The sequence below is a fragment of the Tachypleus tridentatus genome, chromosome 6 (genome assembly GCF_004210375.1).
Source record: "Tachypleus tridentatus isolate NWPU-2018 chromosome 6, ASM421037v1, whole genome shotgun sequence".
Classification (NCBI taxonomy): domain Eukaryota; kingdom Metazoa; phylum Arthropoda; class Merostomata; order Xiphosura; family Limulidae; genus Tachypleus; species Tachypleus tridentatus.
The window spans coordinates 58,782,074-58,797,577 of NC_134830.1; the positions used below are offsets into that span (position 1 = coordinate 58,782,074).

Here is a 15,504-nt window from a genome sequence, read left to right on the forward strand (position 1 = left end):
CAATTCGACTAAAGTAAATAGTTGATTATTTAAAAACTAGTTTATGATCTGAACCCGTGTTTGTTTATTCACTTTTTTTGGTTATTGTTATATTTATTTATAAACGCACGGAGTAATTTTAAAGTATAGAGAAGGATTCATCGAAAATAAACCCAGGAATAAAAATAGTGGACTAGACCAATAATTGTATCCCACATGCGATTCATAATTTATATAAATAGGTTAATCGCAGTGAACATGTTTCGGGTTAAAGATTTGGTTGTAAGACGATTTTCTATTTGGTTCTGTTTTAGTGACGTTGTAAAAATCTAATAAAGAATCAACTCCATAGGCTTTTTAATTAAGGAACTTCAAACTTACACTCATACGAATACAAATATGAACATCAGGTTTACAACAGTAATTAAAAGAATAAAACCTTTCTATTTAACAACACAGAAATAAGTTTTATTTTTATTTTTACTGTTTTTATATTATAATACATATATTGTGTAAAAAAAGCCTCAACTAATAAATTACAATGCTAATTAACATGTCTAGTAATCTCAGGACGAGAAAATGTAATAAATTACACTTTAAGGTTGCTTGTTGTGTAGTCTTTGAAAAACTTGATTTTTCAGGTTGCTCAGAAAGAGGCGACTTAATATCTAATAAATAAATTAATGAGCAAAGTGTTTCCGAAACTCCTGACTTCATAAAGTCCTGATGAAGAAAGACATTAAAATACTGAAATCTCATTCTTCGAACATAATGGGTTAACTATAAATATTTTCCTTCAGTTTAAAGTTAAATATTTTATGAAGGAAGGTAATTGGTTGATAAACCTCATGGACGATTTCTTTTTGTTAATTTCCTGAGTTAAAAGAATTTTCAAGAATCTTCTGTACCGTGTAATAGTTTATGGTTAAAAAATCAACACTGTTCTTCTTGGCTATAAACGGAAAGTTTACAAAGCTGTTTATAATATTTTTTCTTTAAGTATTGGTTAAAAGGTTTAACGCTTCCTAAAATGTACAGCTTATATTTTCAATAGTCTAGAAGAATGACCTAAATTACAGCTTAAACAAATACTTAAAGTGCAAGCATATCGAAGACCAACGTATGAAGAACGTTAATTGTGATAATTACGAATGAATAATTCGTAATATTATAGATTTTATAGAAATTATAGATTTTTTATATTAAATTTTAAAATATAAGTTTTTTCACTGATAAGATAAAATAAAACAAAACTCACTTGAGAAACATTTTCGTAACTAGGTGGAAGTACTTTCCTTACTCATTTTCAACCATAGTTTATAATTGTAGCTAAAATATTACGCAAAGTAGACCTGATATGGTCAGGTGGTTAGGGCGCTCGACTTGTAATCTGAGAGTCATAGGCTCGAGTCCTCGTTACACCACGCATGCTCACATTTTCAATCATGGGGTCGTTATAATGTTCAATCAATCCAACAATACGTTGGTAAAAGTGTAGCTTAAGAGCTGGCGGTGTGTGGTGATGACCAGCTGCCTTCCCTCTATTCTTACACTGCTAAATTATAAACGGTTAATACAGATAACCCTCGTGTAGCTTTGCGCGAAATTAAAAAAACAACAACAACAAATATTTACGGATAGTAGCGATGGGGCTAGTTCTCATTGTAACACAATAAACATTTACCAACATTATATGAGATGTTAAAATGTTAACACACATCGATAACTATTTCGACAATGGGGTTGGTCAAATATAACAAATATCGCCACAAACTTTAGATTTATAATAACAATAGTAACCATACAGTAAAATTCCCATAGTGATCACGATTTCACAAAAGTTAACATTAGAAACGACACTTTTTAGTAATTTGACACACTCTGCCACGGTTCTTACAACGTTACTGGAGTTACAAACTTAGCTTATTTTTAGTAATTTGACACACTCTGCCACGGTTCTTACAACGTTACTGGAGTTACAAACTTAGCTTATTTTTAAGTGGAACCACAGCACAGCTGTTCATGGATAGGACAGTAGACTTTCCGCCATCAGAAACAGATGTTGCTTGCACGGACATAGAAAACCAAGGTTTCCTGTTTGAGTTGTATGTTTCTTCCAGTGTTCGGTTAAGCTTGAAATGGCGATAGGATCTCTTCAAGAGATGGCGAACCTAGAAAAACAAAACAATTCACCACATCTAAAAACCGCCTAACTGTTTCAAATTTTCCGATAAGTAGAAAGTGTAAAACTTCTTAATATTTCAAAACGTTAATGTCTATATCTCCTTGACTGTGATATAAATCGATCTAAATTTAAATACAATGCAACGAGAGAAAAGTTTCACACGTTTTAAATACATTCTAGATTTCAAACGGTTATATCTGCTAAGTCTTTGGTTTGACAAGAGAAAAAGATTGCTTTAAAACCTTTAATGTCCCCCCGTTGGCTCGTTATTCAACGGAACTCTATGGCTCTATAACGCTACAAATCGGGTTTCGATACTAGCGGTGCGCAACCCATCGTGTAGCTTCGCGCTTAACAAAAAAGAAACTATTATTTTAGTAATATTCCGAAATTAAAATGTCCACGTCTACATCTCTTTAAAAATGTAAAAACATGTTGATAAAATAAATATCATGGAAAAAAGAAATTCTATAGATCCTTCAACACTCTTCAAACCGTTAACCACATGCATTAATGAGCTTCTACACTCATCGTTATTGTTAGAATTTAGGTCCTTTGTAGATCTGGGAGGGTCACACGCACTCTTTCCCTCCTTGAATATTATTTTAATTAAAACTTGTAGTCTATTTTATATTGTTTTATATTTATCCTTTCTTTTTCAGGACCATACATGTGAATGCCATCCATCTGTCCGTGCAGGTGAGGTTCTGGAATAGAGGTGTTTAGGTTTTAAATGTTTTGTTAATTGATTGTGCAGTATTTTGGCTCTAGGACAAGTGTATGATCATAAATTTAAAGTTCACCATACTTCAACTAGTTTTTGAGTCACTGAAGTTAAGAGTAAGTAAATAATCAACATGTAAAATATACAAGATTTCTTTATGGAATACAACGAATATATATGCATGTGCTTAAATGGTGACAGAGTTAGCTGTTTGTGACTAGTGTTGATAAAATCAGTTACAAATTCGTGCATATACTAATTTTATTATTCGTCTACAACAAACTTGTTTTAGTTTTAATAACGAATTTTCCATAATTTCGCTATACATATTAAGATAATAATGTATATTTCCCTCTTATTACGTAAGGATTTCTAACAAGCCGGGAAAAAACAACAACTCTTTCTTAGATCAAATTTACAACAAATTTACCAAAAATATAAAATAATATGTTTGGGCCATTTATGCAACCTCCTGTTGCCATAGAGATGAATAAATAATACTGAAAGGAAAAAAAACATTTCGTAATGTGCATGCAAAAACAAATACCATCCAGAAATGACACGTTATGTGGTCTGTTAACTATTTATATACTAACGGTGTGTTTCTCGTGAGTTGTAGAACGATCGATAAAACTCTCACGTCGCAATTGTTCTAGAGAAATCTATAGTCAGTGGGTGTCAACATTTTAAGCACAACAAAATGTGACCTGATTTCAATAAAAATGATTCACTTATGTAAAAATACACATGATGCTGTACTCGAGGTATAAAATTAGATACCATTTTTGGATTTAATGTACAGAAATTATTGTAGAGCACATATACAAATTAAGACAATAAAACCATCAAGGGCCTGTGTAATCAGACTGATGCAGGTCTACTACATGGAAGAAAGAATGATGAACCAACCTTTAAACAAGGTATATTATTACATATACTTCTTTGTTTATAAATCAAATTTCTGAGTTTCTTTGACATAATGTTTGTTTCAGTCAGACTCATCGTATTGATAAACAATGCTGTGATTTGCTAATTATATACTATTTTATATTTTATTCTAAAGAAAATAAATTATGCTGGCATAAAAGAAATTGTGTAAAAAAATCAAATCCACTGTGAATAATAATCAGTAAAGTAGAAAAAATCAGAGTTAGGTTACTGTACTATTATACAACACAAAGAAACATCTGAATCATCTCATACCTCTTCTATTAGCAACGACCATTACATCACTCTATCAACAATTGAGAGTATATTGAACGTTCATTTTCGGTAGTTCAAGACCCTTTGGTAAAGGAAAACTACATCCAACCAAGGAAGACACCACTGTTACTTCAACAGAGTGGGAAGAATTTATACAGTGGATCTCAAACATTCATGTAGCTGTATAAAACAAAACTGAACAAGATTTCTTTGGAAGCATCGAATCATGTAGTTAGTGTTTCATGTGTTAATAATATCTCCTATTATGTGTTGATTATCACGATATTGATATGTTATTTGATAAGATTGTCTTCGTTTTATCAAATTCAGAATGGTAGAATTTATGTGCACAGATTTCTCATTTTGATAGTTTCTTAAACATTACAGTTCATAATTAAAAGTAACTGAATAGATCTATTAAATTAAATCATATTAATATGTATAAGCCCAACAAGTGTATCCTATTTAACAAAGAAGAAGAAATAACAGTGTGAAATTGACGACCTCTCTCAAATACATCATTTTTGTGACATACTAAATCACGATGAATGTATATGGCTCGTATTTGCGATCACCACTGACAAGAGTTTGGTTCATTTTGAATTTCGCGCAAAGCTACTCAAGGGCTATCTGTGTTAGCCATCCCTAATTTAGTAGTGTAAGGCAGCTAGTCATCACCACCCATAGACAACTCTTAGACTACTCTTTTACCAACGAATAGTGGGATTGAATGTCATATTATAACGCCCCAAGGGCGAGCATGTTTGGTATGACGGGGATTCGAACCCGCGACCCTCAGATTACGAGTCGAGTGCCTTATCCGCCTGGCCATGCCGGGACCTTGACAAGAGTGAATTAATCTATTGTTCAATCTATACTTAACCAAATAGTTAAAGTGATGAGGTTCAATCTCTCGTAGTGGATTCCTTTTCATGATGAGGGACTTCAGTTTGTATTCTCTGAGATATGAAAAAACCACCCACGCCTTTTTCGTACACGGTGATCTGTGATGGGGAGAATAGAATCCTGGTTATTAAGTGGTGTCTGGGGCTCTTCATCACACAATTTTAATTTTGAATTCCTATAGGCAGGTGGGTCTCACAAGGTCAGTTTGTTTGTTATGTTGGGCAAGGGTCAACTGAGTACCAGTGTTAGGTATTCTCAGTGGATGTTGTGAACATTGTATCTGACACTGGTGTTTTGGAAAAGTGCTCATGAATCTCTGGTGTTGTTATATTGTTCTTGTTTATATTATAGTATATCCTCTCATGGGAATACATGGTGGGTGGTGACAATGGACACTAAATCATTATTCTTTAATTATGGATTCCCAAATTCTTAAAAATAAAACAATAAAAAACAGTTGGAAGATTCTATTACATCATCATGATTGAAGTCAGCTTCTGTACCTCGATTTTTAATTATTCATTCTTTTTACGACAAATCCTTAGGGCAAATATCTCCACTTTTCATTCAGAAGGGGTTAAAGTGGTATGCTGACTTCCCAAGTGTGTCAAGAAGTTGTACCATGAAGACATCTTGATGGAAATATCTACACCAACACAGAGTGAACTGTTACTGAATTTAAAGATCCTTGGGGACATACTTATTAAGATTACTCCCCATGCAACTTTGAACTTCTCATGAGGAGGTATTTTTGAGAGAAATATAAAGAACATCCTGGTCAGTTTCTCCGGTCAAGGAGTTTCTGCTGTATGCCATATCTCCACTTTCAAGAAAAGAATTATGCTGCAAACCAATATTTTAATTTTGAAGTTTACATCGTCATATCCAACTGCCTATGCTACTTTGTTAAGGCAGGTTATCTTAACTGTAGGGCACGGCAACATATTTTTAATTCTCTCAGATATGTCTGGTGTCAGCAGTTCAGATATTCTAAAGCATCTTATCGTGGTTATTTGACGTGTGTTTGTTGTGGTGGCAAAGACAATGACGCCCACATATTCTGCTAAACACTATACCAGTTCTAAAGTGGGAATGCAGAGTGACCTTTCTGTGTCTCTATTAGAGTATTTCTCACACCATGTGAAGCGTTTTTGTCCTCCATAGCTGCATGAGTTGACAACCCAATGTTTACTCATGTCTCTGTCCCTTTCACTGCTTCTGGTGACTTCTCGGGTCTAACGTCTTCATCCTCAAAGTGTAAAAAACATTACTTGATCATGCATACAGTCACTGGATCCTCCTTATTCTGTCAGAGATCTATCTAATGGACCGAGGGCAGGTTCCATGGAGCTTGATAGGCCTCCTTCTGATAAAGACAAATGGCATGGTCGAAAGCAGAAGGGTTGACAACCCAGGTATCTTCCACCTAAATGAAAATGGCTACTTTGTTACAGTGGAGCTTTCGAGTTTTCTGTCTAATTTGGATAATATTAAGGCCCTGATAGGTTCCTATTTTCGCCTTATCTCTCCTTACAGGAAACATTCCTAAGGTCTAATACTATCAAAATTTGGTGATTTTCTTTATACAGGAATGACAGGTTGTGTAATGGTCGAATCTATGGAGGGTGGCACTGCTAATTGACCAGCACGTACCATCCTTGTCTATGTCACGTGATACATTCATTTGAGGCTGTTGTTGGTTGTGTCTCTAAGGGTAATACCATTACTGTTTGTTCTCCTCACCTGTTCCCTAGGGAGACATAGTCAGTCAGACCTTGACAGAACAGCTGCTGTTCCCTCTTTTCATTTTGGAACACTTTAATGGACACTATTACCTCTGGGGTGTTACTGATATTGACGGCAAGTCATTCTATGAAGCGTATGCTCTCAAACCACAACCTTTAATGCTGGTACCTTTGCCTATTTTTATGCATATTTTCAGACTTTTACTGCAATTAATCTATTTAATCGTTTCCTTTAATTATTCGTTCATTTATGTGGAGGAATGACAGTGATCATTTTCCCATTGTCAAAGCTAGAGGGAATCTTGGATTACGTTCACCATAAGCATTTCTTTTATCACCAATAACAAATCCATCTGGGACAAGATTTAAAAGGTCAATGAGAAATATTTTCCCGTCCCCTTTCCATCTTGCTCTCAAATTGTCAGGAAGCTGCTAACCTGCAGAGCATTCCTGATACTCTTGGAGAGTGCTTTTCTTACATCTTCATTATTTCTATTTTTCTCAGGCAAGGGAATCATCTTTTACCTTTGAGGTTAATCGTTTCTATAATTATAATTACTCTTTTATACCTGTAAAACTTAACCTTACTGTTATATGACAGTGTACCAGTTGAGCCCAGTTGATATTCACTATGAGATGCTATTCCATCTCTTTCTTAACTCTTTTGCTCTGCTTCTGATTATTTTTAACTGGATCATTCACGAGAAGCGTTTTCCTGATGCAGGGTTGAAGTTATTTGTTCTACCTTTTTTAAAGATCAAAGACTGAAAATAACCCTACATTTCTTCTATCTATCGTCCCTAAGCTTTGACTAGCTATTTTTAAGGATTTGGAAAATGATAGTTAATGCTCGTCTTGTTTGGTTTTAGGGACCAAACAACCTCCTCTCACCCACCCAATGTGGTTTTCGTCGACAATGCTACAGTGTGGGCCACCTTATTCAGCTTGAAACCTCAAATAAAGAAGTTTTCCTCAAAATATAACATCTTGATTCTGTCTTCTTCTAGCCTGATAAGGCTTACCACACTACAAGAAGGAATGACACTTTGCTGGACCTCCATTTGTATAGGTTTTATGGCCACTTATCCATTTTTATTTGTATTTTTTTACATGAGAGACGATTCCAAGTCCATGTAGAGTCCCTCAGGGCTGTGTCTTGTGTATCACACTCTTCAGTGTTAAAATTATTACCATTATTTAACAACTTCCTCCTACTGTTCCAAACAAACTCTATGTGAATGACTTGTCAGTTGTCAAACAGGTTTATTGACCAGCCATTTCTAACTGTCCTAAATCGCTTGTTGAAGTGGACCATTTGCATGCACTTTTTCCACCAACAAATTTTAAACCCTGATTCTAAGCCCAGTTTCTGTGGTGTTGCTCTTTCCATTTTTCAGAAGCAAAGTTGTTGGGGCTTATCTCTGACCATAAACATGCTTTCATTTCTCACAAGAAGCAACTATGTGTCAAGAGTACAAGGACACTGAACATCCTTCATGCCCTTTCTTACACATCCAATGTTCTTTGCTGAAGATCTATTGTGCTCTCATATATTCCAAGTTGGACAATGGGTCTCTAGTTTATGGTCCTGCCACACCATCAGTCTAGAGAATGCTGGCCCTTGTTCACCATCTGGGGTTATGGTTGTACACAGGGGCTTTGCTAATCCAGAGCTTGTACGCTGAGTCCATGAACATTCTCTTCATTTTTTTGCAAAATACTTTACAATGTGCTACTAAGCTTCAATTCACACCACAGCAACTCACATGAGGTTTTCTTTCATCTGCAGTGGGCTATGCCCTTTCAGAATAAACGATCTGCCATTCCTCTATTGTGTCCAGACAGAGCTGGTTGAATTGGGTCTGTCATTTGATGATGTTGCTTCTTCAAGTGATCAGCTAACCTGGTATGGCTCATTACGGTCCTCACTTTGAGTTTTCTGAGAAAGACAGATACTCCTGATTGGAAGTACCATCTCCGTTTTGCCAAACATTTTTAAACCATTCTTCAATTCTACTTTTCGTGAATGGTTAAATATCAAAGGACTCAGTAAGCTCTGACATAGTTTGTTGTGTCTCGCTGGTTGCTCCCAGGATTTCTTCTATAGTTTCAGTGTTTACTGCCTAATTATATGACATTTCTCTTGCCTTGGATCATGTAAAAGTTAAGCACTACACTGATTGTACTGTTTTTACTGACTACCTTAGCTGTTTACTGGTCCTGTAATCGCTTAACGTTAGTTCTCACCTTATTCTCATCGAAATTCAAAACGACTGGGCCATTTTTCTACATATTCCATTTCTGTACAGTTTTTCTGGATGACTGATCCTGTCAGTATTCAGACAAATGAGGTTACTGACACTGCAACTGAGTCTATCAACTCTGACCCAGACACATTCGTGCCTGTCCTATATATGTACTATGGACCTGGATTTATGGTTCAGCTTTACGCCAATTGGCAGTCGTTTTGAAGAGAGCAACTTCACAACAAGCTTTTCCAGATCAAACTTTCTGTTGTTCTTTGACACTTTTGTTTTCATAAAGATTGAAAGGTGGAAACTGTCTTGCCTAGGCCACGCATTGGTCAGAGTTTTAACTCATCTCTTTCTTTTTATCTGGGACTGATCCACCAATGTGTGATTTTTGTGACACTCATCTTTATGGGTTTATTCCTGACGTTGGGTGGCGTCATTGGCAATGGTGACACTGTCCAACGTGATTGTAGCTTTATCTTTTCATAGGCTATCGACCTTTTTTACATCTATTTGAGATTATTTTCTGATTTTTGAGCATTGTTTAACTTTTAACTTGCTTCATTTTACATTTTTCTAGAGTTTTACTTTTTATTCTTATGTTTATTCCAAGTGTTTGACACACATAACCTTGTTGCTTTGCGCAATAAAATGCCAAGCAACCATCTATCAATGAAACTTTTTGGAATACTGTAGAGAAAAACAACTTTATCAGGTTTATCAAGTATAATGTGCAAGCATCCCAACTCTGAATACATTAAGAATAAACAAAATAAGTAAAATAACTGTGATAGCAACAAAACGTTCTCGAGAAATTATTTCAATTGTTATTTCTTATGTTGAAATATATTGTCTTTCACATTTTATAAATCCAATATGTTTACAGTGACTTACAGTCCAATGTAATAATACCTGTGGTATATACATGTTCTAGCTTGTTATAAGTAAAATAAAATAAATCACCATAAATTAAATATAAGGGTTATTCTTCGGGGGATCCAAAGTTTCTTTATTTTAGAAAATTTACAAAATAAACTGCACTTGAAATCTCTAACTAAATTGACTGTCCCCCATCGTTCTGAATATTAAATCAAGATCACGTTACGGTACAGCTTAAAACTGACCTGAGTCATTCTAATATGCCATCTTCAAAATGTGTAAGTAAAGACTTGTAAACTATCACAAATATTCAAATTACGTAAAATATTTAAATATTTAATCATATAACTGTATAAATAAAAATAGTTTATATAAATAAATAAAACTTACACTCACTAAAATGATTTTCAGAGAGATGATAATCCCATATAAGTATTCACCACAAAGTGTATATTCCTAACCAATATCTGTAGATATGTTTATTTAATATTTTCACACACAAATATGTATATAATCAAAATCGAATAAACTTTGTAAAAAGTAACGCTTAAGGATAAGACACTGACTAATGTTTTCAAATTTGTTCACTAGTCATATGACCACCACTTGAGGAATTCAAATAATAAATTCGTTTATACTAAATAAACCAGTTATTCTATTTCTGTAATATTCATTTTTCATATAGTAAAAGAAAGAAATACATGTATTTTATTTCACATTTTATAAATCCATCATGTTTACTGTCTATCATTACAGAATAAATTTTGCAAGCAAATCAAACTGTATATTCACTATACGTTGACTCTGACAATGAAGAATGGATTTTGTATGTCAAAGAAAGTATATTGCAGAAAGTTTAATTCATATAACCTGATAAGTTTAACTATTTGATTAAATATAGATTGAACAATAAATTCATTCACTCTTGTCAGTGCCGATCGCAAATACGAGCCATATACATTCATTGTGATTTAATATGATGCAAAATTGTGTTTGACAAAGATAGTCAATTTCACACAGTTATTTCTTCAGTACTTGTAAAATAGAATACACTTGTTGGACTTATACATATTAATATGATATAATTTAATCGATCTATTCAGTTACTTTTAATTATAAACTGTAATGTTTAAGGAACTATCAAAATGAGAAATCTGTGCACATAAATTCTACCATCCTGAATTTGATAAAATGAAGACAATCTTATCAAATAACATATCAATATCGTGATAATCAACACATAATAGGAGATATTATTAACACATGAAACACTAACTACATGATTCGATGATTAACACATGAAACACTAACTACATGATTCAATGCTTCCAAAGAAATCTTGTTCAGTTTTATTCTGTACAGCCACATGAATGTTTGAGATCCACTGTATAAATTCTTCCCACTCTGTTGAAGTAACAGTGGTGTCTTCCTTGGTTGGATGTAGTTTTCCTTTTCCAAAGGGTCTTGAACTACCGAAAATGAATATTCAATATACTCTCAAAAGTTGATAGAGTGATGTAATGGTCGTTGGTAATAGAATAGGCATGATATGATTCAGATGTTTCTTTGTGTTGTATAATAGTACACTAGCCTAACTGTGATATTTTCTAGCTTACTGATTATTATTCACTGTGGATTTGATTTTTTCCATCACTTCCATAATTTCAGCAGCATTTCTTTCTAACAGACTGAAAAATAGTAAAATATAACAACGTTATTTATTAACGAGGTGACTGAAAACTAACATTACTTTGTCAAAGAAGCACAGAAATTAGATTTATAAGTTTAAAAAGTGTAACAATATACGTACCTTTATAGGCTGGTACCTCATTCTTTCTTTCATATAGTAGAACCACATTAGTTTGTTTATTTATAATGAATGGGATACGACATTTATATTTGAAAAACAACCGAGATTTGACTGAACTTCACACATTTTGTTATAGACAGATATTAAAGTTAAGACATATCTTAACGTATAACTGGTCTCATTAACTTTAATTAGAAATGGCTAACTCTATCATCATTTCAGTACATTGAATCATATAGTGGAATCTCACTCATTTCAGATGTTTATTATTTATTGACTTTTAAAATTCAGTGACATACAAGACCCTTGTTAAATTATATAAAGTTTAAATAACTCATTTTCAGTATTAAGTATAATGTAAATACATAGATAGCGACAATATTTATAAATAACTTTTATTTTAAGGAAAATAGAATGGTCAACACGAGAGCGACCGTTTTCATTAGTCACATTATCGATGATCTTTCTCTCCTTTCAATGTCTTTTCTCTGTTTACCCTTACCATGTTACTAGATTTGTATTTTCTACTCGTTGCTTTGGCTTTGGACTCTTATGAAATGTGATATATGTCTCTATTCTAGAAGAAAGTTCAGGTTTCAAAGAGTTATAAAAAATGGTAAGTATTGTTATTCAGTAAGAGCGTTACAATTCGTTGTATAACAAAATCTCATATGTGTTGAAAATTTATTGTCAGCTAATTATTTTAATGTATAGCTGTTTTGTCTTTATAAATTAAGATCGTGTGTATTCGTCTGCGTGTGTGTGAACAGTACTGTATATATCATGCTTATTAACATTGTAGACAAAACTGATCATGCCATAAAGTTTGTTTGTTTGTTTGTTTTGAATTTCGCGCAACGCTACACGAGGGCTATCTGCACTAGCCGTCCCTAATTTAGCAGTGTAAGACTAGAGGGAAGGCAGGTAGTCATCACCATCCACCTCCAATTCTTGGGCTACTGTTTTGCCAACGAATAGTGGGATTGACCGAAACTTTATAACGCCGCACAGCTGAAAGACCAAGCATGTTTTGAGCGACGGACATTCGAGCTCACGATCTTCAGCTTACGAGTCGAGCACTGTAACGACCTGGCTATGCAGGGCCACCATGTCACGATGAGCGAACACGAAATGCCACTACGGTGTTAATGAACAACAATGCTCATTGGAAGTAAAGAAACATTTTGAAATGTACACAGTTAGGCCCCCCTCCCAGTGGCACAGCAGACTGTGTGCAGATCACAGATATCCCATTGTGTTGCTGTGTGCTTAAATTCAAAACAAACAAACAAATGTACACAATTGAATGTACCTGAAATCTGTATACAACCCTTAATAATATTGCTACCTTTGTAAAACATATGTAATACAAATAAATATATATTATTAAAAATAAAAACATAAGTTGTGATCTCATTCAAATAACGGATAACAGCAGATTTGTTAAAATACAATAAACAGTAAGTTATGGTGAAAGTAATGGTTTAATCATAATTAAATCTAGACACTGATTGCATAATGATATGAGTAAGTAGACTGTCGACCCTTGTAAAAGTCATGTAAGATAAAATTATAAAATAACCTTTGTAAATGAATTATTTTGCTTAGTTATATGGATATAATAAAGTCAAACATGTGTAGCGCCCTCTAACGGCTTATATGCGCAAGAGGTTGTGTAACTACTCTTGTTATTTATGTGTGAGATTTTTATATAATGTCTCTGAACCATTATGTCAAGAGTTTCAAAAGTTGAATCAAATATCTAAGTTTATGTTTTTAATTTTTTAGATGTATTAAAGTGAAAAGGCGAATGATTTTACTCATCCAACATTTCTTATTAAAATGGTATCTACAAAAGAAGACGATTATTGAGATTTCCCATTGTAAGGTTAGAATGAAAACTAGGTAAAAAACATTCTCTACTTGATAAACATTTAATATCTTGAAAGATAATTAGTTATTGATTTGTAAATGTGATTTATTTGAAGTTAATCACAAAGCTACACAATGAGCTATTTGCGCTCTACCCATTACAGGTATCAAAACTAGGTTTCTAGTGTTGTAAAGTCTGGTATAAATTGAAATAATATTATCTGATACAAGGAGCCTTCCTCCTCAGTGGCAAAGCAGTACGTCTGTGGGCATATACTGCTAGAAACCGGGTTTTGATACCTGAAATGGATAAAAAAAATATAGCTTTTTGTGCTTAATAAGAAACAACAACAGAAACCATCGTGATTTAACGAAAATTATAGCATAAAAAATGTCCTGATAATGTTGTCTCTCAGGAGTCAACAGTAAATTTACGAACTAACAAATCTAAAATCGGGTGTTCGATTTCTCGAGATGGACAAAGAACAGAGCCCACTGTTTAGCTTTGAACCAAAACAAAAACACAGTTCCGATAGTGTCTTCCACGAAAATTGATTATAACATCAGAAAACAATGATGATATTATAAAATAATATTTTATCAACGTCTTCTTCCATAAATATGAAATCATCAGTTAATTCTTTCATATACATTATAAAACCCTATAATGTTTTATTAATTCAGTTACAGCTGTTGGCAGCAGTTTTTAGCGCAAAGTAATAAAATGAGTTAACTGTGCTCTGTCCAGTGCATGGAATCGAATTCTGGATTCACACACTCTTAGCTCGGAAACTGACTGCTCATCCCTCCAAGGGACGTTTACAGTATAAATATTAATATAGACATATGTAAGTCACAAAGCATTCATATAAGTAATTCATTTTAAACCATACTTTATGTGTATAAGATTATAAAATGCATAAATTAACTCTTAAGTTTTACTGCAAAAGTTCCGCCAATGAATAGTGTATATGACAAGTAACTTATATCATATTCTGGGTGTTACAAACATCTGAGCACGTTTTGAGGAGTAATATCAATTAAAGGAAAGATGTGTTTGTTTGTTTGCTTATTGAATTTCGCGTAAGATTATTTGAGGGCTTCCCCAACTTAGACAAACACATTGACAAACGTTTGTCCTAGAATTACATCAGTTGTTCTCCCTGATGCGATGTCTGAGGCCATGTAACACGAAGAATTCACGGACTCTGTCGATGACACTAAAAACGTTTTAAATGTGTAACTGAAAATTAATTTTTGAACACATTGTTTCATTTTCGATATGACATTATCAAGTGCAAATATAAACAATCCAGATAAACTATTAATTACAATTAATTATCCTGTAATGCTTTGGAAGAGGGATGTTAAACTTTGCATGAAAAATATGATTTGGCACTTGGCACATAATATTAAAGATCTACCAAGAATCCATAAATGCCCATATAATTTACTGTTTCGTCTTTGATCTGATAATAAAATAATAAAAAAAGAGAGGAGTTTGTTCAAATCACCAGCAGATGTCACAAATGGCTATCTACTGTATTCACCACTGAGAACTGAACCCAGAATTTTATCGTTTTAAGTCTGTAGACTTACAGCTGTCCCATTGTGAGACAAGAAGCTGAATATTTTTACTTCTAAGTTTCCATATTGCTAAAAAATTCATACGTTTAATTAAGGTAGAATCTAAAAAAAAATCATATCATATTTATCTAGCTAAAGGTAAGTTTTATTATTGAAATTCCAAAAGTTTTGGTAAATTATAATACCTTACCTCTCCATTCAAGTAGCAAAATATCAGGGCTACTAAACATCCCTAAAGAAAGACAAGATTTATTTATTAGAATACTTACAAGTTGGCTTAAAAAATAGTTGATTTAAGTTGCTCTTTAATGAAAGAAAGAAAGTTTTGTTAAATTCTATATTCACAGTTATAGCCAGGCCTC

At 33.5% G+C, this 15,504-nt stretch overlaps 1 protein-coding gene across 1 annotated transcript in view; it reads right to left on the reverse strand.

Moving 5' to 3' along the window:
• Nucleotides 1–418: 418 nt before the first annotated feature.
• The window catches only part of LOC143252614 (calcitonin gene-related peptide type 1 receptor-like), a 150,553-nt gene continuing 135,467 nt past the window's right edge, over nt 419–15,504 (reverse strand). Inside the window, exons 13-14 of the mRNA XM_076505017.1 lie at nt 15,333–15,374; nt 419–2,150 (exon numbers count right to left, since the gene is read on the reverse strand). Coding sequence (XP_076361132.1) covers nt 1,956–2,150; nt 15,333–15,374 — 237 coding nt within the window. The 3' untranslated portion in view covers nt 419–1,955. The remainder of the gene's footprint in view (nt 2,151–15,332; nt 15,375–15,504) is intronic.